Source organism: Colossoma macropomum, unplaced genomic scaffold (genome assembly GCF_904425465.1).
Source record: "Colossoma macropomum unplaced genomic scaffold, Colossoma_macropomum, whole genome shotgun sequence".
NCBI classification, from domain to species: domain Eukaryota; kingdom Metazoa; phylum Chordata; class Actinopteri; order Characiformes; family Serrasalmidae; genus Colossoma; species Colossoma macropomum.
Genome location: NW_023494806.1, coordinates 28,853,872 through 28,881,210, shown reverse-complemented (window position 1 = coordinate 28,881,210; position 27,339 = coordinate 28,853,872). Strand labels below are relative to the sequence as shown.

Here is a 27,339-nt window from a genome sequence, read left to right as displayed (position 1 = left end):
TCAGGGTGACACTGAGGCTTCTTCTTTTCTGCTGGAAACATAATTTAACCAAGTGAATATTTTTAACTTCTCTATATGCTTTCAGTGGTTAGGCAATAAAAAGGGCAAGAACAGTTTATTCTTGCATACATAGGCACTTCTGAGATGTTTCCTCACATGTGCAGAGCCTTCCTCATTCTGTCTTTGAGGCTCTCTTCTGCTGACAGACTTAGATAAAAACCCAGACATATTTAAATCAAATGTCAGACAGTGAAGCACAATAAAACTAATATTAGGCATAGATTTGCATTTTTCCAACATGGCTAAAACATTTTGCTGTTTAATTTACATGCTAATAGTATGCCCACTACATATCATGCAAACACTTTTGAGTCTAAAAACAGATGTGGTCCATACGGCTCTAGTACTGATGTCACAGTGCTCAGTCCTGTTCAGGAAGAATAAATAACTAAGTGACGTTGCTGTCAGTCTGACACTTTCACAGTAATGTCAGCTTCAACTGTAAATGATCACAGAGACAGAGAATGATTTACATTTGAAGGCTGATCTCAAACAGACTTTATGTAAAGCTGATATGTGTTTGGTAGCAGTTATGTGTTGGTTGGACAGATAATGGTTAAAAAAACCATTGAGAACAGCCATATCAGTTGCTGACTGCACAGAATCCAAAAAACAAACTTTTCTACTAGTTACCAGTAACTGACCTATAACTGACCTCCGACTCCCACATATTATGCGCTACAATGATAACACAGCTGTGAATTGTCGTTACACTATTGTCTGAACTTAATTTTTGTGTTGTTGAAGCCTCAGACAAGAAACTACTGAATTCATGCAACTTCTAAACACATCTGATTTTACTCAGCACATAAATAGTCCGACACATGGTCACACTTTAGATTTAGTCATGTCACCAGGATTATTTATTAACATAAATGAAATCCTCAATATTGCCATCTCAGATCACTACTGTGTGGTTTGTACTATGTTTGCCTTTGTTGAGATGAAAGACTTACAGCAACATTAACAGCAGCTACTTTTAGTGACGCTCTATGTTACAAACCTTCTCTACGTATTAATCCCCTAAAATCTCAGGCTTATTACATGCTAAGGCTTATTATTTAGTAACTACAAGGACTTCAATGCAAATGGGTTCAACTTAGGTTATAGAAGTGTGTAATAAAATTTTTAATGGGTTAACTCAACAGTACATGATATGGTCAGCAATTTTAATTGTAAGCTACGATCTATTTTAGACAGTGTCGCACCAGAAAAACTAAAGAGAAGTCCTTGACCAGAAAAACTACCTTGGAAAAATAAACTGAGAAGGACAGAATTTCCAGAACGGAAATGGAGAAAAGCTAACCATTCACTGTCTTCTCAGAGCTTAACAATTTGAACACAATATTCATGAAAAATTCCAGTTTGGCTTCAGAGTAAATCACAGCACTGAAACAGCTTTAGTAACGGTAGTAAATGATCTGAGAATAAATCCTGACACGGGTCAAGTTTCTGTACTTATGCTTCTGGATTTAACTACTGCATTTGATACTATAGTCCACAGAATACTTCTAAATCAGCTTGAGAATGTGGTTGATCTTTCTGGAACTGTGTTAAACTGGTTCTCTACATATTTAACTGGAAGACAGTAACTTGTAAGCATATGTAAACATATCTCAGACAAGCACAATATTCTCTGTGGTGTACCACAAGGCTCCGCACTAGGTCCACTTCTGTTTTCTTTGTATCCGCTGCCACTGGGTCAGATTATTAAAAAGCATGCCATCAATTTTCATAGTTATGCAGATGACACACAACTGTATATATCTGTGGCTCTAGATGATGTCACGACAGTAGACAAGCTCACATTATGTCTGCCTGCCATTGTCAGCTGAATAAATAACAATTTTCTAAAACTTGATGAAGAAAATACAGAAACAGTTATAATCAGTAGTGAAGCAAAGAGAAAAAAAAATATTAAAGACTTCTGGCTCTGGAAATCTGACTCTACGAGTAAAAACAGAAGTCAGGAATCTTGGTGTAACTCTAGACTCGTTTAACTTTTAAAGCACATATTAATAATATTACTGAAACTGCTTTTTATCATTTAAGGAAAATAACATGAGTTCGACCTTATCTCTGCCTGCAACATGCTCAGAAATTGATCCATGCTTTTGTGTTTTCTTATCTTCACTACTGTAATTCTTTGTTCATAAGATGTCCTATAATAATCAAACTACTATTGTTTTTTTTTTAAATCTCTTGCTTTAACATCTTCATATATTTTTGAGGTTTAAGATCATCTAGTGCTGCTTCTCCATATTCAATGTAGAAACTTAATATAGTTTTTATGCACCAAAGATCAGGAACACATCACCAATAAACACCCTTTAGGCTCCTTCTGTCAATGTTTTAAAAAAAACAGATTAAAAATCATTTCTTTACTTTAGGAGTGAACAAGTTTTTTTATTATTTCCTTTGTTTTTACTGAAATATTACTATTTCTTTCTTATTAGTTGTATTTTGTATTGTATTTTTATTTTCTAATTTTATCTTATGCTTTATAGTTTTGATTTTTATTAATATATCCCATTTTCTCTTATTGCTTTTATTTGTTGCATATTTATTGTTTATTTATTTTTTGTTTATTTAATTTAATGTATTTTTTTTCCTTTTTTCATCTGTTGTTTTTACTTTGTATTGTGAAGCACTTTGAGCTGCATTTTAATGTATGAAAGGTGCAATATAAATCAACATTATTATTATTATTATTATTATTATTATTAAGAAGTGAGGCTTAGGGTGACTACCAGGAGCAGTATGGATAATATGGGCAGACTCTGTATACTTCCTGCATGAGAATCTCATGAAGTGTGATTTGATTTTCATCAGATCGTATGTCAGTTCATATATCATAAAATAAATGAGAACTATTTTATTTAATAATGCACAGAACATTTTGCAATGCAGGATCTTATTGAAGAAAGGCTTTGAACCATTAGATTCATTAATATTCAGCTCTTTAATGTTATGTTGCAAATTCTTGTTTAGTCATTCAGTCAGTAGCTCTGCTCAATATATGTTCAGAGAAAAAGTAAAAGGTTAGTTGTGTCTATGTTGTAGTCTGAAGTCTTGAGTTCTAGAAATAACGTTTCCTGATTAAAGTAAAGCCAGATGAGAATTTAGATGGAGATTTAGATGCAGGTTAAAGTAAATCACAGAATGACTGATTAATCAGTTTTGAGTAAAGACAATTAATCCAGAAACGCCTGTAAATAAGGGTTGAATTAGTGCAGAAATGAAGTCATAGCACAGTCAGCAATGCCTTTACCAGATTTATTCAAAGAATTCATCAGACAAAAACAAGTTTTATGATGCTTGAAGAAAATTATGATCATATAGAAAAATCACTGATTGGTTAAAACATAAAAAGAACAATAAAAATTTAAGAATAAATGAATTTAATAAGTCAAACGACCAGAGCAGCATTGCTCCAACACTTAGCCCTCTCTTTTTCTCTCGCTCTCTCTCACTCACTCTTCCTCTCTCTTCCCCCCTCTCTCTCTCATTCTTTTTCTTTCTCTCTCTCTCTCTCTCTCCCCCTCTCCGTTCTCAAAACACAGCTGCCTGCTACTGTTGACCTCCAGAATGTCCAGCTGCCCTCACTGATTTTTTTAAGCTCTCGAACATCATCTGTGAGCCTCTGTCCAATCACCTTGAACTATTTTTTATGCCTTCTAAGTGCACAAACCATATGCATTAGAAAGATGTCAAACATGACGCATGCTATTCTTTTTGAACAGTTAATTACTTTTTGGGCACAGAGAAAGAGAGAGAGCCCCTGATCCTTAAACACATGCAATTCTCCAACAATTAACCTCTCAGTATAGGATAATCTTAGCAAATCAACAGATATGAGTATACAGTATACACTAATCACAGCAAATCAACAGACATGAGTATACAGTATACACTAATCATAGCAAATCAACAGATATGAGTATACAGTATACACTAATCACAGCAAATCAACAGATATGAGTATACAGTATACACTAATCATAGCAAATCAACAGACATGAGTATACAGTATACACTAATCATAGCAAATCAACAGATACATAGAGAACCATGAAGAACAGATGGATAACAGAATGAATCTTATAAAGGTAGACAGGATTCAGTTCTCCTTCATGTTGCAATGTCTGCTGCTTCATCTTCAGCTTTAGATTGTGAAAAACACAGAGAGAGAAGATGAAGTCAGAAGGAAACTGGTGCCTATAAAACATCAGACAGACCTCTAGTGCTGTACTAATGTGAGCTGTATTTAAAGTGGACACTGTGGGTCAAAATTTTTAATGTGGAGTTCTACTTCCAGAGGTGCAGCAGAGATTCATTTTGCTAATACCTGAGTCTCACTCTGCTGTGGCTCCCAGTATAATCCTGGCCAGAAGTTCAGCTGCTTGGCTGAGAGCTGTTCCACAGCTACTGAAGCCATGTGCAGCAGTTACAGCATTACTATCTACACTAGGTCTTCACAGATTTTCACAAATGAAACCATACATTTTAGCTCTCGCCAAGAGTATGTTATTAATGGGGGAGATTTTCTGGAAAACTCATTTTGAAATATACATCAGAAACGGCCAATGTGTCTTTTCCTTGACTACCATTTCTCAACACCTAGGTTGAGAAATGTTTTTATCTCTACTGAAGTTACGTTAATTGTTATTTCAATCTATAACAGTGATATGTTTAATATTAGAAAATATTTGAATATTTAACAAAAAAAAGACGGGAACACTGAGGGAACCGAAATGCCTTTACTTCATTTTAGCATGACTGATCCTGCTATAGACACATCCTACATTCATCAAAACATGAACACCTTTCAAACCGGCCACATTTTTATTATTTAACAGTACACAGGATCACCAGCTAACTGTTCACAGGATCAGCTACTAATTATACACAGGATCATCGACTAACTGTACACAGAACTTCTGACTAACTGTACACAGGAAGAACTAATAACTACACAGGATCATGTAATAACTTTACAGGTCTACTAGTCATCTACTAATTGTACAAAGGATCATCTGCTAACAGTAAACAGAATCTCCTACTAACTGTACACAGGATCATCTACTAACTGTACACGGGATCATCTATTAACCTTATCGGCCCTAATGACGGATTTTGCGTCATAAATCACACCTTGTCTTCTCAGCTTTATAACTCAGGACTGCTTTACCGCAGCAGTTCACTACGCACATCCTCAGAAACTGCGGAGTCTCCCGCTTCTAACAACAGCGGCCCCATCGCGGTCCGACGAAGCGTCTGTGAGTAATCCACTGTGGAAAAACAGTCAAATAGACGCTCCTTCACAGTTTCTGTTTTATTCTTCTAGTAAATCTCAGTTTCTGTGCTGATAAACTCTGCGTTTCGCTTTATTTACACTACTATTGTTTATTATAGGGCTTCTGAAATGTTTACACGGTGTTTCAAATCTAATATCTGATTAGTTGAGTCAGTATTATCGACCGAAAACGCCTCTCAGCGCCTCCGCCGATTAGCCGCTCTGCAGCTCCAGTCGCGTCTTTCACTGCCCTCCGCTAAAAAACCGCTCTTTCGCTCCGCTCCTCGCGCTCTGATCACCGCGTGCGCGCGCATCTCGCTTTATTTCCACTACTATTGTTTATTATAGGGCTTCTGAAATGTTTACACGGTGTTTCAGATCTAATATCTGATTAGATGAGTCAGTATCATCGACCGAAAACGCCTCTCAGCGCCTCCGCCGATTAGCCGTTCTGACGCTGCGCGCGGCTCGGCAGTGTTCCTGCTGTGTTTGTGCGCGTGTTTCCTAGCAACGGCGCGTTGGTCACGTGACGCGCATCTAGACCTGAAAAGCTGCGCGCGCACCTTCCGAGTCTTCTGGCGTCCGTCCAACCCCGCTGGACTGATCCAGATTTCAGGTTTATATTATGGTACAGACTCTTTATTGTGTGTTTTCTAGATAAACTAGTGTTTATCTGATAATTTCTGGAAGGATTCTTTATTATAGGAGTGATTGTTATTATAAGCAGCTGATAATAAACACCCAGTGTACTAAAACAGTGTTGTATTAGCTGGAATATTAGCCATATTGGCCCTGAACAAAAAACCCAAAGGCTTGACCTGCTGTGTCAGTCTGTCACATGCAGTTTTAGCAATCTGCATGTCTCCTTTAGGTGAGAATATCAAGAAAAATAAGTCCGCCTGATGCTAATCACACACTATTTCACAGTAATAAGCCATATATTGAACAATCATCAAAATTCTTATATTTTCAGCTCATAGACACTTTATCCTAAAACTTTCTCATTGACATCTAAGAGGTGCAGTGATGTTTTGAATAGATACAGTCAAAAATAAGTACAGACGCTTGGTAAATTTTTGATCAAAACATGTGCAGTTTCATAAAAATATCAAACTTCTGAGGGCATTTACAACTCAGGTGATTACATATTTGAGAAGCCACATGTCTTCTGAAAATAAAACAACATATAACATGTGGCTGTCTCATATAATTACTAGAGTTACAACAACTGGAAGAGGAACTGACAAAAACTGGGGGGAAAAAACACCTAATAGTGCTAGGGCTCTAAGGGCTAACTGTACACAGGACCATCTACTAACTGTACACAGGACCATCTACTAACTGTGCACAGGACCATCTACTAACTGTACACAGGACCATCTACTAACTGTGCACAGGACCATCTACTAACTGTACACAGGACCTCCTATTCTCAGTGAAACTTATTAATACTGGTGTGTCTGATGCCGAAAAATGTTCATGTTAAGGTTGATTGGCAAAATGATTGTGAAATAAATACAATAATTAATTCATGTTGGTTTAAGAGAACTGAGATTAACACAACCTCCTACTAACTGTACACAGAACCTCCTACTAACTGTACACAGGAACATCTACTAACTGTATAAAGGACCATCTACTAACGGTACACAGGACCTCCTACTAACTGTACACAGGACCATCTACTAACTGCACAGAAGATCATCTACTAACAGTACACAGGATCATCTACTAACTGTACACAGGACCTGCTACTAACGGTACACAGGACCATCTACTAACTGTACACAGGATCATCTACTAACTGTACACAGGATCATCTACTAACTGTACACAGGACCATCTACTAACTGTACACAAGACCATCTACTAACTGTACACAGGACCATCTACTAACTGTATACAGGATCATCTACTAACTGTACACTGGACCTCCTACTAACGGTACACAGGATCATCTACTAACTGTACACAGGATCATCTACTAACTGTACACTGGACCTCCTACTAACGGTACACAGGATCATCTACTAACTGCACACAGGATCATCTACTAACTGCACACAGCATCATCTACTAACTGCACACAGAATCCCTCATAATTGTACAACTTGTGTAAAAGAAAATTTCAGGTTAAAATCACCCAGCATGTGTTCTGTCGAGTGTGTGCCCAGTGCTGGATTGCCAAATAACACAGGTTAGGTGGTTTTTAGCACAGCATTTCAACAGTGTACAAGACATACTTTCAATGTGTCAACAGTTCATAATGCAGAACCAAACATGATTGTAATGTCTATTGTGTTTTTAGAAACATTTTTTAATGTGTCATACCTTCATGAATGTGTTCATAGTTTCTTACAGACATGGTATTTATAGAAAGTCTTATGACGGTGCTTTTTATAATTACATACCGATTTGAACATATTTGAGGAGAACGTCTCGATGAATGTGAATGTGTGTTATCTGGTCAAGCTCCTTCATGCGATGTGCGTAATTCAGCAAGTTATTGTTGTCAACTTTCACTCTATATCCAGAGGATGTGCACAAAATCTTGATCTGAAAAACAGAAGATCCAGCTTATTACTCTGTCTACAGATTTAACACATTGGTTTCACTGAAGAATTAAAATTAGAATCTGCTGCGATTATAGTAGATACTCAATATATTATTGTAGATATCTGATAATTCATAATAATTACAAAATAATTTGTAAGAATTACTAAATAAATTATAAGAAGTACTGAATAATTCATAGTAAATACTGAATAATTCATAGTAAATACTGAATAATTCATAGCTATTACAAAATAACAAGACTGCAGTTTAAGGTGTTAATCTCAGTTCTCTTAACCCAACATTAATTAATTAATGTATTTATTTCACAATCATTTTGCCAATCAACCTTAACATGAACATTTTTCGGCATCAGACACACCAGTATTAGTAACTGTCACTGAGACTGAAGCTGAGACAGAAATATAATAAAAAACACTTCCACTAGTGAACATGATCCCTCAGTGAACAGACTCACTTAATATGCAGTGAAAGTGTTTCAATGAGCAGAGCAGGACTGTCTGTTCACAACACTCACCTCAAAAGGTTTTCCAGGTGTGAAAGGGAAGGAAAGAAGTTCTTTTTCCTCAGGACCCCAAACATCATTAATCAGACTGTTTCTCACGATCACCTGCTTCCCATCCTCATTGAAGCGAGGGTTGAAATGGAAGGCTATATCAGTGCCATTACAAATGTTAATGTCGAATCTAATGGAAGAAAAAGAAAATCACTTTTTTCACCATTTTATTTTTAGATTTGTCATTCTATTTTTATTATCCTTTATATTCTTACTTTTCAGCACTTTCTTTGGGCTCTCCGTAGATTTTGATGAGTGTTTTGTCTTTGAGGCCCTCAGGTAGAATCTGCACATATGGAACTTTTAGGAAGAAGCCATCTAAAAGGAAAGCAGGAGAGAATTAAGTGATGAAAATGAAAGGATCAGTTTTGCTCTTCCTGCTCTGTGAGCTGCATACATCACTCTTACCAAAGCTGGATAGATAATGACATTTATTTATTTACTGTTGCTTAGTACAGTCCATTTGACACCCCATCAATAGTTACTCAGTGTAAACTTTACTTTTCATGTTTGAGGTTTTATTCAAAAAAGTAAAATTGTTGGAGTTCTGAGTTCTGAGCTTTCAGTTACTAAAGTATCAAAATATGGCAGGTTACGTCGTGGAGTTCCATTTAAGAAAAAATAAGCAACCTATTTTTAACGTAACCATGCAAAAGGTCAAAAGTGTGTTAAAATATTTTTTTTAGATAGATAGATAGATAGATAGATAGATAGATAGATAGAGATAGATAGATAGATAGATAGATAGATAGACAGATAGATAGATAGATAGATAGAGACACATAGATAGATAGATAGATAGATAGACAGATATACAGATAGATAGATAGATAGACAGATATACAGATAGATAGATAGATAGATAGATAGAGATAGACAGATAGATAGATAGATAGATAGATAGATAGATAGATACAGATATAGACAGATAGATAGATAGATACAGATGGCAGCTTTGACAGAGCAACAGAGAGCACGTCACTGCGAGCGACAGAGAGCAGCACACCTTAGAACTTCAGATCGAGCAGCGTCCAAACTTTACTTGAAAATTAGTTGAAAATTCTGCAGTTAGCAGGCCACTAACCCCCTCACACCTCTCCTTCTTATTTTTGTCTCCTCCCTCTCTCTTTTTCTATCTCTCTCACAGTTATTCCCTCAGCCCATCCACCATGGCGTCCTCCCAGGAACGCGCCCTCCAGACCCTGAGCGCAGAGTTGGCCCGGCTGGATCGGCAGATCACCGCCCTGCTGAAGAAGCAGGACGAGCTCCTTCGGCAGAAGTCGATGCTCGAAGCCGCCCGGGAAGTTTCCCCCTCGGTGGTGGCGCCAGCGTCGTCTTTCCGCGCGCCGGGAGACGCCGTTCTCACGCCAGCCCTGCAGACCCTCACCGCTGCCCCAGCCGATCTTCGCCTCCGGAAACCGTTTCGCCGCCCTCAGTACACCGCATACGCCCTCACCTACGTCCCGGGCCTCCTCGCCGCCGCCCGCCCCAGCGCCCCGGACCTTGTCACCCGCCCCAGCGCCCCGGGCCTCGCCGCCCGCCCCAGCGCAGGACTCCGTTTATGTTATTGGTAGTTCTATTGTCCGCCACGTTCAAGTAAAGGTTAGAAACACCCATGCCACTGTTTTCTGTTTTCCAGGTGCTCGTGTCTTAGACATAGCCAAGCGCCTCCCCTCGGATCTCAGACGAAACGCCTTCGGGACCGTGGTGATCCATGTCGGGACCAACGATATCCTCGACCGTCGTAGCGAGGTCCTGAAGGAGCACTACCAGACGCTGCTGGACACCGCCAGGAAGAAGACGGACGCCAGGATCGTCATCTCCGGACCGCTACCCACCTACAGGAGGGGATCCGAGCGGTTCAGCAGCCTCTTCGCGCTGCAGTCCTGGCTCCGCGGATGGTGTGCCCTCAACGGCTTGGGCTACGTGGACAACTGGGCTTTGTTTTGGGAACAGCCGGCGCTCTTCCGGAGGGACGGCCTCCACCCTAGTCAGGTAGGATCTGTTGTTCTCTCATGGAACATCGAGAGGGCCATCCGCTGACTACACAGCGAAGGCCACGTAAGTAGCGGCAAAGATAGAAACGCTACAGCTCATAATGCTAGTGTTAGCACTGAGAATAAGACGATTATTAGCACCAGCTGCGTCAGACCAATTGCGTCACCTAGGTTCCACTGTATTGGGACTGTGTCTCTGCCCCGAATTAAATCTAAATCTAAACGCAGAATAACTCAATCAGCCCGTTTCGACAACCTGATCAATATTAAATCATATTCAGATGATAGCAGCAACACCTCAACTCTAAAATTTGGGTTACTCAATATAAGATCACTAAACTCAAAAGCAGTAATCATAAATGAATTTATAAGTGATCATAAATTTGACGTTTTCTGTCTCACTGAAACATGGGTTAGACAGGATGATTATTCAGCACTAAATGAGGCCACCCCTATAGGCTATAATTATGTACACAGCCCAAGATTATCAGGCAAAGGAGGTGGATTATGTGTAATCTACCAGAATACCCTAGATATCGGTCAGAAACAATGTGACATCTTCACTTCTTTTGAGGTTCTCTCCATCAACGTTACTAATCCGGCCACAAAAAAGAAGGCATTTTCATTATTTAACATTTATAGACCACCAGGACCCTACTCAGAATTTCTAAAAGAATTTAGTGATTTCGCTGCAAACCTAGCTGTGTGCAATGATAAAGTAATGATTGTAGGAGATTTTAACGTCCATTTTGAGAAGGCAGATGACCCACTAAAAAAGGCGTTTACTTCAATCCTAGACTCTGTTGGTATCACCCAAAATGTAACAGGGCCTACACACTACTGTAGTCACACTTTAGATCTAGTTCTGACACTCGGACTTAACATAGACAGGCTTAATATCTTACCCCAAACCTCAGTAATCTCTGACCATTACCTAATCTCTTATGAGCTACGTCTTAGCCATAATACATGTACGTCCCCTCGCTATTCTGCAAAGCGCGCAATAAAACCATTTACCGCCCTACAATTCATAGAAAACCTCCCAGTACTAACAACCCTAGTCTCCACTCCATCAGACTCAATGGAGCTAGATGTATTAACCGACTATTTAGAAAATACCTTCCGATCTACTTTAGAAAATGTGGCGCCACTAAAAATTAAAAGGATAAGACAGAAAAAGCTCGCCCCCTGGTACGATGATAAAACCCGTACCTTAAAACAAACAGTACGGAAACTAGAGCGGAAATGGCGATCAACCAAGCTGGAAGTGTTCCACTTGGCCTGGAAGGACAGCCTTATAGAGTATAGAAATGCTCTCACTAAAGCTCGCTCAGCATATCTGGCCTCGCTGATCGAGAACAATAAAAATAATCCTAGAGTACTGTTTAGTGTGATCTCTAGAATTACAAAAAATCAGGCAGGTACTGAACCACAAATTCCGGCGACTCTCACCAGTGAAGTTTTTATGGACTTTTTTAATAATAAAATCGAAAATATTAGACAACAAATTCAACCCACAGTATTAAATCCAACTTGGCTGTCATCTGATGTGGCTGATATAAAACATAACGTAGTTGCAGAAGAAAGGCTGGAAACTTTCTACCCACTCCCACAGCCAGAATTAGAGAAGATTATCTCCTCTGCAAATTGTACAACCTGCACACTTGATGCAATCCCCTCAAAATTACTCAAAGAAGTACTACCAGTTATCATTAATCCTCTTTTAACTATAGTAAACTCGTCCCTTAGCCTGGGCCATGTACCCATGGTATCACTAGGACAGCTTTTGTACATCTTCGCAATATCGCCAGAATAAGAAATGCCTTATCGCTGCACGATGCAGAAACATTAGTACATGCCTTTATTACCTCAAGGCTAGATTACTGTAACGCACTACTGTCAGGATGCACCAGCAGGAATTTAAGTAAACTTCAACTAGTTCAAAATGCTGCAGCCAGGGTTCTCACTAAAACTAGAACATCTGATCATATCAGTCCAGTTCTATCATCACTCCATTGGCTGCCTGTTAAATTCCGTATAGATTACAAAATTCTTTTATTGACGTATAAAGCCCTACATGGGCTCCTGAGTACCTGCACGACCTAATTTCCCATTACGAGCCACCACGATTACTCAGATCACAGAGTGCTGGCTTTTTAATAGTTCCCAGAATTCAGAAGGTTTCATCTGGGGGAAGAGCCTTTTCTTATAAAGCCCCCAAACTCTGGAATGATCTTCCAGAAAATGTTCGGGACTCAGACTCAGTCGCAATCTTCAAATCTAGGCTGAAAACTCACTTGTTTAGTTTAGCTTTTGGTAGCTAATGTTTCCCCTTGGATAAAGGCAGCAGATCCAGGGGTCCATGGACGCAGGGAATTATGGTAAACTGAGACGCTGGTGCTGTCGCCCCGCCGCTCACACTCGATCACTCAGGTTTGTGGACGGTGGAGCGGAGGGATGCCAGATTGTCTCAGGGTGCTCCCGTGTCTGTGTGCCCTTTTGGTTCTCTCCTTTTAGTTAAGCTGTTATAGTCAGATCTGCCGGAGTCGTTAGCCACACTCTGGAAATGATTTACATACTACTATACATACACCCATACAGAAATAAACTAACTCCATTTCCCTACCTTTCTTCCGAGAAAACGACTGCCCACCTGTCCGGCCGGACACTGCTGGATGATTGTTTGTAGAGCTCTCCGGCTACCCGCTTCAGACCAGTTACCCACAACCCAGTCACCGCCACCTGCCTTGGACTGGCTGCCCACTCTACACTGAAGTCTCCTAACTATTACTACCTCCTAACTATTACTACCTCCTAACTATTACTACTACTACTATTAATATTAGTAGAATAATAATTTTGTACGTAGTTTGACCAGAGGAGGATGGGTCCCCCCATGTGAGCCTTGGTTCCTCCCAAGGTTTCTTCCTCAGCTCTGAGGGAGTTTTTCCTGGCTTGCTCACCTGGAGGATTTACATTTCATGTTGAAACTTTGTTCTAAACGGATTTCTGTGAAGCTGCTTTGTGACAACATCAGTTGTAAAAAGCGCTATACAAATAAATTTGATTTGATTTGATTTAGATAGATAGATAGATAGATAGATAGATAGAGAGATACATAGATAGATAGATAGATAGATAGACAGATAGATAAATAGCTAGATAGATAGATAGATAGATAGATAGAGAGATAGACAGATATACAGATAGATAGATAGATAGATAGATAGATAGATAAATAGATAGATTATTACTTTATTAGTCCTAGAGGGAATGTCTTCTAATGCAGCAGTACAAGAGCAAAGTATTTTATTGCAGTATTTAGAGATGCATACATAAAAATAATATAATAAAATGAAATAAAAATATCCTAAAAACACGAAAAATAATGTGTAGTACAAAAATAAGAATTAAATTGCATAAATACTATGCAGTTGAAAATGCAATGGTGCCCGTCCCCTCCAGTGAATGAACAAGCGATTTTGTACTGTAAACAGTAAACTGTGTTAACAGTTGTGCCATGTGACATTTATAGATGCATAAACAAAGTAACAGTGCAATGTGCAATATTTGTGGACAAATAAACAAAGTGGCAGTGCAATATGGAATATGTATAAATGTATAATCAAAGTGGTGGTGAACAGTAACATGAGTGGACAGATATACTGTCTAGCTGGTGCCCAGTGAGCTTGTCCTGTCAGTGGTACACAGGACCATCTACTTACTGTACACAGGACCATCTACTAACTGTACACAGGACCATCTAGTAACTGTACACAGGACCATCTACTAACTGTACACAGAATCATCTACTAACTGTACAGAAGATCATCTACTAACTGTACACAGGACCATCTATTAACTGTACACATGACCATCTAATAACTGTACACATGATCATCTACTAACTGTACACAGGATCTCCTACTAACTGTACACAGCATCATCTACTAACTGCACACAGGACCTCCTACTAACTGTACACATGATCATCTACTAACTGTACACAGGATCTCCTACTAACTGTACACAGCATCATCTACTAACTGTACACAGGATCTCCTACTAACTGTACACAGCATCATCTACTAACTGCACACAGGACCTCCTACTAACTGTACACAGAACCATCTACTAACTGCACACAGGACCTCCTACTAACTGTACACAGCATCATCTACTAACTGTACACAGCATCATCTACTAACTGCACACAGGACCTCCTACTAACTGTACACAGGACCTCCTACTAACTGTACACAGCATCATCTACTAAGTGTACACAGTATTTATCTAGCACTGGGTTGCCAAGTAATGCAGCATAGTAATTTATAGAGTGTAAAACAACTACTTACAATGTTTTAACAATTAATAATGCATAACAAAACATGATTATAAAATGCAATGTGTTTTTTATAAATATTTATTAATGCATTATACCTTCATGAATGTGTTCATAGTTTCTTATAGACATGATATTCATTAGAAGGGTGGACTCAAGTCATGTGACTTGGACTCAATTCCGTCTCGAGTCTTGAATTTGATGACTTTAGAATCAACTCGAGAAAATCGAGAAAGACTTGGGACTCGACTTTGACTTCAACACCAGTGACTTGGACTCTGACTCGGACTTGAACATCTTGACTTGGAAAGACTCGAGACTCAAAGTGGAAGGAACGTGGAGAAAGTCTGACTGCATTTGGGACTTAACACAATCGATTATTTTTTAATGTGAATGGATTCGTTTCCTGCTGTAAACTGAATAAACATCACTGTTGTCAGATGTCTCTTTCTGTGTTTATGCTCAGTTTATTTTATTTCAGAAGTGTTAGAGCTCAAGCTCGCCTCTATTAAGCTGGAAACACACAAAGCATCAACAGCATCAATGCAGCCTCGCTCAGCACCGATTTTAACAGCTTCTGCAGGTAAAATATGTGCAACGTTCACCACAATGCTGAAGTTGACTGTATTTACCAGCTTTGTACTGGAATTTACCGTTCCACCTTAAATAGCGCAGCAGTTAGGTGCTGGAATGTAACTGCTGCACCATTTAAGATGGAACAGAAAATTAAAATAAGAAGCTGCTGGCAAAAATGGTCAGCTTTGTGCATTCATCATCATTTTACTGTAAACTCTGTTCAGCTCTGTCATTTTGGTTTCTGTTGTATAAATTCAATTCAAACTAGCACTTGTTTTTAGTTGGCTGAGCTAGTTTTAGTGCTGAGCTAGTTTTTATTTTATTCCTGTGTGCCCAATCAAAAATAACCTTCAAATCTAAAGTTTTTTTTCTTCCTTTTTTTAAAATTAAGTTCAGTAGTATTTTTTAAATTCTTATAATGTGTAGTGCACTACTATTTGTGTACACAGTATGCCTGTCATGGTTATCTGTGTACAATGGGTTTTGTATTTTAGTTGGAAGGTAAAATAATAATAAAAATAATAATAATAATCTACAGCCATACACTACTAATGAACTGTCTTTAAAAGGCTATAGTACTCTTACCTTTATTCATTGTTATAGCCTTAAATTAGCTGACTGACTTGACTGACATGTTTAGGACTCAAAGATTAGTACTATTGACTTGGGACTTGACTTGAGACTCGCCTTCACTGACTCTGGACTTGAATCGAGACTCGACTATCTTGACTTGGGACTTGACTTGGGACTTGAGTGTGAAGACTTGAGACTTACTTATTACTTGCAACTTCGTGACTTGTTCCCACCTCTGGTGTTCATAGAAAGTCTTACCATGGTGTTTTGTTCAATTACATACCTACGTGAACACGTTCGAGGAAAATGTCTTGATGAATGTGGAGGTGTGTTATCTGGTCAAGCTCCTTCACGCGATGTGTATAATTTAGCAAGTGATTGTTGTCAACTTCCACTCTGAATCCAGAGGATGTGCACAAAATCTTGATCTGAAAAACAGAAAAAGACGAGTGTGATCTCAAACTTTAAGGATCTGTATGAGGGTCCACAGTACAGCTCATTACTCTCTCTACAGATCTACCACATCAGATTCACTGATGAATTTGTAATGGAATCTGAAGAGATTATAGTAGATACTTAAGAAATTATAGTAGATACTGAATTATTCATAGTAGTTACTGAATAATTAATCATAGTTACAAATAATTCATGGTAGTTTCAAAATAACAAGACTGCAGTTTATGGTGTTAATCTCAGTTCGGTTAACTCAACATTAATTCATTCATTTATTTCACAATCATCCTGCCAATCAGGCTTAAAGTGAACATTTCAGCATCATCTTTGAGCCGTATTAGTAACTTTCTCTGAGACTGAAGCTGCAACTGAAATATAAGGAACACTTTCACTAGTGAACATGATCCCTCAGTGAACAGACTCACTTAATATGGAGTGAAAGTGTTTAAATGAGCAGAGCAGGACTGTCTGTTCACAACACTCACCTCAAAAGGTTTTCCAGGTGTGAAAGGGAAGACAGGAAGTTCTCTTTCCTCAGAGCCCCAAAAACCATTAATCCTGGTGTTCCTCACGATCACCTGTTTCCCATCCTCATTGAAGCGAGGGTTGAACTGAAAGGCTATATCAGTGCCATTACAGATGTTAATTTCAAATCTAATGGGAGAAAAAAAAACACTTTTTTAACCATTTTACTTTTAGATTTGCTATTCTATTTGTATTATTTATTGAACTCCTACCCTTCAGCATTTGGTTTAGGCACTCCGTAAATGGCGATGAGTGTTTGGTCCTTGAGTCCTTCAGGTAGAATCTGCACATATGGAACTTTTAGCGAGAGGCCCTCTAGAAAGAAAGCAGAAGAGAGAATAAAGTGTTGAAAATGAAAGGATCAGTTCTGCTCTTCTTGCTCTGTGAGCTGCATACCCCCAGGGCAGCGTGCTTAGTCCACTGCTTTTCACTTTGCTGATTCATGACTGTGCGGCAGCTCACAGATCCAACCACATCATAAAGTTTGCTGATGACACTATTGTGGTTGGTCTCATCTGCAAGAATGATGAGTCAGCATACAGAGACGCGGTGCGGCGACTGACAGACTGGTGTAAAGTCAACAACCTACATCTGAATGTGGACAAAACAAAGGAGATGGTTGTTTACTTCAAGAGAGCACAGAGTGACCACTCTCCGCTCACCATCAACAACTCCCCTGTGCAGACTCCTTGGTGTCCACCTAGCAGAGAACCTCACCTGGACCCTAAACACCAGCTTCATAACCAAGAAAGCCCGGCAGCTGCATTACTGCCTGGTTTGGGAACTGCACTGCCTCCAACCGCAAGACCCCTCCAGTGAATAGTGAGGACAGCTGAAAATATCAGGGTATCTCTTCCCTCATTTACACCACACGCTGCATCTGAAAAGCCACTAGCATTGTGACTGACCCCACTCATACAAACTGTTCTCTCTTCTGCCATCTGGAAGAAGGAACCACAGCATTTGGGCCCTCACAGTCAGACTGAGCTACAGTTTCTTTACACAAGACATCAGATTCCTCAACTCCCACGGACTGAATTGAAGGACACCCACCTGGACACACACAGACATTACAATATGAGACTAACTCACTCCCCACTGCTTGCAATTCCAGATTATGTCTGTGACACTGTATGTAAATATGATTATTGCATTTAACACTGAAATACTTCACTTAATATGATTCATATCCCTGACTACTTACATTTTTGAACATCAACTTATTTAACAATACTGGCTGCTAGAATACTGTATCAAGCAAATACTGTATACCATTGCTGTTCTGGTTGCTACCTCAGTGACTGCTATACTCATATATACTAGGCTATCTGCTAAGCTGCTAATATATCACAGTATGTTACATCCTGTACAACTCCACACATTCTCAGTACCATGTACTGCCTGTGTTCTGTTTTGTATTTATTGTTTTTCGTAGTTATTGCACTGTTTTTTCTGCACTGTGTATGTTGTATTGTTTAGCACTTGTGTTCTTGTGTTGCACTATGGTCCTAGAGAAATGTTGTTTAGTTTCACTGTGTACTCGTATATAGATAAAATAACAATAAAGCCTCATGAACATCACTCTTACCAATCCTGGCTGAATAGAGACATTGGGCTTTCTTTAAACATTTCTTTTTGCTTAGTACTGTCTATTTGACACTCTTTCAATAGTCACTGGATGAAACCTTTACTTTTCATGTTTGTGAGGTTTTAATAAAAAAGAAAATTTAAAACTTAAACTTTTTTTTTTTTATTTATTTATTTTTTTTGTTTTTGAACCATTCAGAAGTGGACTTGCTTGTGTGCTTCGAACAATTATCCTGCTGCGTAACCCAACTGCATTTCACTAACTGGTCGATATTCCCCTTTAGGATTTTCTGAATTCATGGTTCCATCAGTTATGACAAGTCGTCCAGGTCCTGCAGAAGCAAAGCAGCCCCAGACCATCACACTACCACCACCATGTTTGACTGTTGGTGTGGTGTTCTTATGGTGTAATGTGGTGATAGCTTTACGCAAGATGTAATGGGACCCATGTCTTCCAAATTTTTCCCCTGTTTCTTGCTTATTGTGGAATTATGTACATTGACCTTAACTGAGGCAAGTGAGGCCTGCGGTTCTTTAGATGTTTGTCTGGGGTGTTTTGTGACCTTGGTGTTGATGCGCTCTTGGTACAATTTTGGTAGGTCGGCCACTCCTGGGAAGGTTCACCACAGTTCCAAATTTTTCTATGTGTGGATAACGGCTCTCACTGTGGTTCTCTGGAGACCCAGAGCCTCTGCAATGGCTTTTTAACCCTTTCCCGATGGTACATTTCAGTGACTTTGTTTCACATCTGTGTTTGAATCTCTTTAGAACGTCTATCATAACGGCATCATGTGCTGCTGTTTGAGAACTTCCAGCTGCTTCACATTGTCAGACAGGTTCTATGTAAGTGATGTTTAGATTCCACAGGTCTGGCAGAGATGCAACCTGCAACCTGTCCACAGCCAAGAAGGGCTGCTGCAGCTGTTGTGTGCTCCATTGCAGTCCCTCCACTCTGGTGCACTGATGGAAAAAGTAGCCATGAATATTCTGGCCCTTTCCCCATCACATAGGCCGGGAACTGCTAAGTGCTTGTTGCAAAGGATTCTGCTGTTGTGACCACACTCTGGTCTGGGACCACATACACCTTATAAAATAATCTAAAAATATTTTTTTTTATTTGTGTGTCAAACAACAAGCCTTCATTAATGATGTGTGTTGGTGCTTTATCAGAAGCAGGTTAACTAATGATCTTGTGCTTGCTATAATATATGCACACTACTAGAGGTCTCTGTTTTCAATACCCTGAGGCCTCAAAGCATTTCCAGGCACAATCACCAAAAAGCCTCAAAGCTTCACAAGGCCATCCACTGTCCACCACCACAAATCACCATGTTTTGTCAGAACAGACTCTCTTACTCTACTGATGGGCCCATTAAATGTATGTTATTTAGATTTAAGACATTTGGTCTCGGGAAGTGTGCTATATTGTAATTCTTATAGCCCCATAAACCATTTGGAAATTTGCCATTTGTCCTCACATCACATTTCCGAGCTGGAAGGTTTTCTCTTTGGTGACCTTCCGTATTTGCAAATAAACTACATTTTCCTCAGTCCATGAGTCTGCATTTACTGTGAAGTTCCTAAGAAATTGCGTTTTAACAAATAGAAACTCTGGCAAGCTTTTGGGGCCCAACAGTCCACGTTCTGCAGGAGGGTTTGGGTTTAATTAGTAACACCTCCATACTTTCTCTTTCCCATTGCTTTACAAGGTCATGAAATGTGTGTCTGATAGAGATGTATGTATAGTGTGTGTGTTAGAAGCAGGCAGAGAAACACAGAGTTTGGCCTGCTGCTCTCCATGTGTGTCAAATTAAAATTTTGAATAGACTAAACCTTAAACTTATGTCTGAGTTTGTTTTGACACTAGTGATGGAAGCCACGGCAACACAGGTAGAGACAATATTCACACCCAATTTGAGTTTCTAACAAATTTCACAGCAGAAGTTCAATAAACTGTGCAGATCACAAACACATTCATTCAAAATAAACAGTTAACAAAAATCTGATCTATATTAATAAATCATTTAAACATATAAAATATTTGCATATTTCATATGACAACTTACCGCTTTTGGACATGGTTTGCGGCATATTATTTCCCAGACTAAAGTTCTTCACACCAGCTGTAAATAAATAAGTAAATAAAGATTATTTAAAATAGAGACATTTAATTCAGCTTGATCAAAGTTTCCCTTTTGGCACTGAAATGTTGAAATGAGTTATTTGAAAAAAGAGCACATGAGCCACACAGTCATCTTGTGATATTTCTGCTGGTGTTCCTGCTGTTCAGTGAACGGGAGGGAAGTTTAGTGATGGATTAAAGTTTGAGCTCATGTTAAACTCAGAGATAAAGCAGTGAAAACTTTCACTAATGGTTTAACAGAAAATAAATCTTTAGCTAAAGATGGACTCTTTACTGTCTGCAGTTCAGAAGCTACACAGAAAAACATGTTTTTCTTCTTTCTGTGCTGTGCATTTCAAGCTTGACCTGATTCTACTTGGTTTCCAAAACAAGGAATATTTTTTTAATGAAATTATGTTCTATCACAATGTCAGTGTGAAACCTCTGATTTTGTTGCAGACACTGTTTAATACTTTGTGACAACTTCACTAAGTTTAAACATCAGTGTTGTAATCTGGGTGTGTTTTGCTCTGAGTCAAAATTACACAATAACTTTAACCATCAAATAAAATTAAGATATTAAGAAGAAGCTGTTTCAAAGAGATCACAACTGCATCGTTCAGAGTCAACACAGAACAGTGTTTCAGTGCATATTAACAAGCAATTCATCCGGTGTGGTCAACTCAGATACTTTGAATGAAACATTGCAAAGCAAAAAATTACTTTAGATAAATACAAATCAACATTATACGTCAATTTAAAGCTCAAAAATTAAAATCAGCTTCCACTCTCTACATCGCAGCTATTCAGCAGTGACTCTTTACATGTTGGCTTAAAATCACTGAATCTGTTGTTTTATTTTGACTGTATTGTTCTGTAAAACACTGAAGTGCTTAATTTCACTGGAACAATTATTACAAACACAAAATCGACATAAGTAAATTTCAGTTACCTTATTTGTGAGTGGCCTCTTCTTGGGTTCTCAAGATTCTGTGTAATGAGTGAAGCGTGAAGAGTCATGAGTGAGCATATATATGCAATCAGAACTGCCCAGCACAGTTTGCTGTGACCTCACGGCACCAATAAACAGCAGTTTCAAATGACATGATGCCCACTCATAATGAATTTGTTTTTTTCAGTGCTTTTCTTCCCTGATTGTAGTTCATAATCAAGTAAGCTTATCAGATAAACCTCCTTAAATGTCACTGAAGAGCAGGCTTGGAGATCCTTGCAGTGATTTATGTGAAACATGTTTAATTTCTGTTTATAAAGGAAAACAGAAAAGTGGTATCTCATATTTAGAGTTAAGATTTTGTTCTTTGTTCACTAAAGCCTGAATTAGACTTTTCTAAAAATGGTCTATTCACTGTGCTTTAAGCTTTACTCAGTATGACTGATATTAGTCTTCATTATTAGTTGTAATAATGAACAGTCAAGCACTTAAGACCTTGAGTTACTGAGCATGCATTAATCACCTGTCTACAGCTGGCAGCACTTCATTCCTAAAGATTCTACATATCAACAGAAAACTACTCTATGGGTGAGTTTCTTTGTCAGAAAAACGCCTAGTTCTGGAATTTTCCTTTCAGTGGAGAAGTTCAATTCTGAATGCTGTGTCTTCCAAGAATAGGCTTAATCCTTGTCAGTGAAACTGACTCTACATCTTATAACAGATTAATAAGCACTAAAGAAGTTTTTAATAAGTGAGTTTGAAAATTGAAAACTCTTCTATGCAATAGTTAATTTATCCACATTTGGTTGTTAAAATGGGTTGAGACGAGAGGAGGACAGTACTAAAATACGTTTACTGGAGTACTCCACATTTTTGAGTATCATTTAGTTTTTTTTTTTAAATCCTATGACTGTACTTTGTAATTGTGCTTTTGTACTTTGTACTTGTGACTCCACTACATTTGTATGGTTCTGCTTATTTACTACTTTGAAGCTGACAGTGGACAAATTTTCTTTTCTAGAATGTGATATTAAGCCATATTGTGCTCATCACAGTATAAAAATGAATCACAGTAAACTCCTCCTACACTCAGTCATGCTCAAAGTGCAAGCTGTATTTTTGAACAGTCAAAGTGTAATATATGCCCATTTTGAATTTGATGCCAGTATCACGTTCCAAAAAAGTTGGGACGGGGGCATTTTTACCACTGTGTTTCATCACCTATTCTTTTATCAGCACTCTTTAAGTGTTTGGTAACCGAGGAGACACTGCTGTAGTTTTGAAAGTGAAATGTTTTCCTGTTCTTGTTTAATACAGGATTTCAGGTCAGTTTAGCACCTGGACTCTTTTAATACAGAGCAATGCTGTTGTAATACATGCAGAATGTGGTTTATCCTTGACTTGCTGAAATAACCAAAAAGTCTTCCCTGAAAAAGACGTCGTCTGGATGGCAGCATATGTTGTCAAAACCTGTATATATCGTTCAGCATTAATGGTGCCTTCACAGATGTGCACATCACCCATGCCATGTGCACTAATGCCCCCCTACACCATCATGAATACTGGCTTTTGAACTGTGCACTGATAACAAGCTGAGTGGTCTTTAGCCCAGAGGACACAGTGTCCATGATTTCCAAAAAGACTTTCAAATGTTGATTCGTCGGACGACAGGACACTTTTCCACTTCCCCTCAGTCCATTTTAAATAAGCTCAGGCCCTGAGAAGGTGGCAGTGTTTCTGGATCCTATTTATTTTTTGTGTTTTACAGTTTTAATTAGCATTTGTGGATGCAGTGATGAACTGTTTTCACAGACAGTGTTTTTCAGAAGTGTTTCTGAGCCCATGCAGTGATTTCCTCTACAGAATCATGTCTGTTTTTAACGCAGTGCCCTCTGAGGGCCCAAAGGTCACGGCCAGCTAATACTGCACAGCCTCGTCCCTTACATACAGAGATTTCTCCAGATTCTCTGAATCTTTTAATTATATTATGTACCATAGGTGATGTAATCCCCATGTTTTTTGTTATTTTATGTTGAGAAACGTTGTTCTTGAATTGTTGCACTATTTGATCGTGCGGTCTTTCACAGAGTGGTGAGCCCCTCCTCATCTTTACTTCTGAAAGACTCCGCCTCTCTGAGAAGCTTTTTTAGACTCAGTCATGTTACTGACCTGTTGCCAATTAACCACCAGGTGTTTTTTTTTTTTAGCATTACACAACTTTACCAGCCTTTTGTTCACACGTCCCAACTTTTTTGGAATGTGTTGTTGGCATCAAATTCAAAATGGGCAAATATTTACTATAAAATATTCAACATATGTTGTCTTTGTACAGAGAAGCTTCACAACTGCAGTTTTTAATTTGTTAGGAAAATTGACACTCCTGAGTGAGATGTTTACCATCAGAAGTAAGTCTGCTGCTATTGAGTGAAAATGCTTTTTAGAAAGTTGGTTGGTAACATGTCAAGGTGACAAGTGGAGAATTTAAGATGACTCACTGTATTAAATTAATTCATCAATTAAAATTTCATTCTTGACAGCACTAAACTGGGACATTTTAACCATGACATCTTTATGTGGTGATGGGGAGAACACAGGCTCTTTGACGGATATAGATGTATTTATGACTTGCCTGATATTGCGGATTTTTGTATTAAAAAGGTAGTAAACTCATTGCATTTTTCTGGTGACACTAATTGAGGTCCATATATGTAGGTGACTTAGTTAGTTTGTCAACCATGACAAAGAGTGTCCTGCTGCTGTTAATATTGTTGTTGATAATGCTAGAGAAGATCGATTATCTAGCTTTGCACATTATTGTGTTGTAACCATGCAGCCTATCTTTGAGGATTTCTTTGTGAATTTGAAGCTTGGTTTTACGCCATCTGCATTCAGCCTTCCTACGTTCTCTCTTTTGGAGTTGAACTACAGTAGCATTCCTCCAAGGTGCTTTCTGTTCGCATGACATAGTTTTAGCTTTAACTGGTGCATCTCATCCATAACACTGACAGTTTTTGAGCTGAAGCTCTCCAGCAAAGCATCAACAGAGTCAAAAGGTTTTACATGGAGCAGAGCACATTTTGCTCATGAAATTGTAGCTGTGCTGTCATATATGAAACTTTTCTTAAAGCAGATGTGTCTGGTCTTAATGTTTGAGGTCCTTAACAGTGGCTGATATGTTGAGACCCTTCGAGACTTTTTGAGAAAAGCTAACATATCTGTAAATTCATCTGTTAAAATTCACATTGTACTTCGGAGGCCTGTAAACAATTCCCATTAATATTTTTTGACATGCACTTCCTGTTCTGTCTGTTCCTGATAAGGACTGGAATTAAAGAGAAATTACTGGTACACAGGATCTAAGTTTGTTTTGAAAACATGCACTGCTGACATTGTCACTTTAGCGGCACAGAACCAAAAAACATCAAATTGCCAGATTATTTGGAAATGGTGTGAACTCTTCCCTTTAAGTGGAAGAGGGTGGGTGGAGCTCCTGTTGCTGATGAGGTAGAGAGTGAGACTGCCTTTCTGTTGGTAAATATGATTTAAACCATTTTAAAACTGTGCCCAAGATGTCTATTCAGTGTTCAACACAGTGAATTAAATAGTTACCAAAAGCTGCATTAAGATCCAATAAGACCAGAATAGAAGAATTCTGTCCTTCAGCGCTGAGCCTGAGGTCATTCATAACATGAATCAATGCTGTCTCAGTACTATGGTTGGAATGAAAACCTGACTGAAACTTCTCATATAACTTGTTTGATATTAAATACACATTTAAGTGTTTGGAAACAAACATCTTAAGGAATGAAGTAGGAACAGGTCACGATCACATGTGGACAAACTTAATTTGTTTATAACAGTTGAAAACTCCTGATAATTGATAACTGAGAAAGATGTCATTACTGATGTAGGTGGCTTATCAGGAACATTATAGGAGCTTGTTTCAGTCAGCTACACCCTGTCTTATCAGGTCTATTTTATTTTGGAAATGAATCTGCGAACTCTTCACAGACTTTAGAAGATAAGTCATCATGAGACGCATTAGCAGAAAAGCTGGGGTTAATTAGTTGGTCTGTGGTGGAAAAAAGAATTTTGGTATTATCTTTGACTGTCTGGATATCTTCATAGCATTATTATAGACTGAGATCTGCTCTTTGAGAATATCATAGTGTACCTGCAGTTTAGTTTTCCTCCATAAGCATCAGATTTACCACAATTTATCTTAAGTTGGTGTGTTTCTGCATTTATCCATGGAATTTTATGAGTAAGCAAATTTTTCTTCTATTTTACTGGAGCAAGAATGTCAAGGGTTTCCCATAATCTAGCACTTAGATCGGAGACTAGATCATTACAGGATGGAGTCAGATCTGTATTTGCTGAAATATTATAAACGGTTTTAAACTTCTCAAGTGTTTCTGAGTCAATGTAACATTTTTAGAGTAACTTTAAGATACTTCTACATTGACTTGAAACAATATACAGAAATAATCTGATATTAAAACTGCAGAGATTACAGATTTGTATTCACACCTTTATTTTCTTACTGCCCGTCTTCCTGTATGCATAAATCTGTAGTTTTCAGGAGCAGCTTCAAGTAGAGCTGCTGTGCCATTATCACTGAGCCACGTTTCTGACAGAAACATAAAATCAAGCTTATGCTCGTTAATAAAATCTCTAATCAGAGGAGTTTTATTATTTAGTGACCTTACACTGAGTAAAGAAAGGTTTCATTTACTACTCACTACACTATGTAGTGCCTTTTGTAAGAGTACATGAATTAAATTTTCTCAGCATCCAAAGACAAAAGAAAAGCTAAGGTCAGATGAAGACTGGATATGTTCCTCGGTAGTGAAGCAGCTGTTCTGAGTATATTCTCTCATAACTTCATCATTCTGGACTACATTCCTTCAGTTTGCTGTGTCTAATCTGAAACAGACTGTGTTCAGTGGCCTTGCAGATTCAGGAAACTGACTTCTGTTTAAATTCCATTAAACTCATCTACATTTGGACATTGGAAATCAGTGATAGCACTAAACATTTACCAAAATTTCCCCATGTACTAATACAATATGCTAAATAAATGTGGTGACCTATGTTTATCTCTAGGGAGCTCTGAATAAATAAGCTATATAAACATTTACACATCATTTGCAGATTTTTAGGAGATTAAAATGATTTAATGTCAAATAACACAGCAATGCTGGAAGTGGGGTTTTATTTTTGCAAGTTCTCTCACCCATATAGTGAAGAAATTTGCTTACTTATTTGCCATTTTATTTGAAATATTTCTGTATATTTCAATAGCACGTAATACTCAAATGTAATTAAAATACATCACACAGGCATGAAAAGTAAGAGCGCAACCTAAAACTACTTAGTTGGAGTGGTCCAATATTTTCTCACATTCCTTTGGCTCCTTTTACACTGAAGCATGTGCACCTTAATATTACCTTTTCATAAAATCTTAAAAAAATATGGTGTATCATATGCAGGTAGTTAACTAGAACTGTGTTTCATAATGTAGTTCTCATCTATTCTCTGTGTGACTGTACACAGCTGTCGTTTCATACTTTGTGTTTCTTTTTGAATTTCCAGAAGTTCAGTACAGATGTCATACACTATCTGTCCAAAGGTTTGTGGATATCCTTTCTTGTTAGTTAATTTAGCTGCATTTTGGTGCACACAGGATTAAATACACTTGTATAATCTCCACAGAAATGTACCAA

General features: G+C 38.3%; 1 protein-coding gene across 1 annotated transcript; it reads right to left on the bottom strand.

The window, feature by feature from the left end:
- Positions 1–3,892: 3,892 nt before the first annotated feature.
- LOC118827055 (galectin-4-like) lies at positions 3,893–21,648 on the bottom strand. Its single transcript, XM_036598268.1, has 9 exons — positions 21,614–21,648; positions 20,606–20,662; positions 17,165–17,267; positions 16,913–17,081; positions 16,258–16,402; positions 8,702–8,804; positions 8,448–8,616; positions 7,768–7,912; positions 3,893–4,223 (listed from the first exon to the last, which is right to left on the bottom strand). The coding sequence occupies exons 2-9, from the start codon at positions 20,628–20,630 to the stop codon at positions 4,192–4,194; spliced, it is 891 nt and encodes a 296-aa protein (XP_036454161.1). The 5' UTR covers positions 20,631–20,662; positions 21,614–21,648; the 3' UTR covers positions 3,893–4,191.
- Between the last annotated feature and the right edge of the window lie 5,691 nt (positions 21,649–27,339).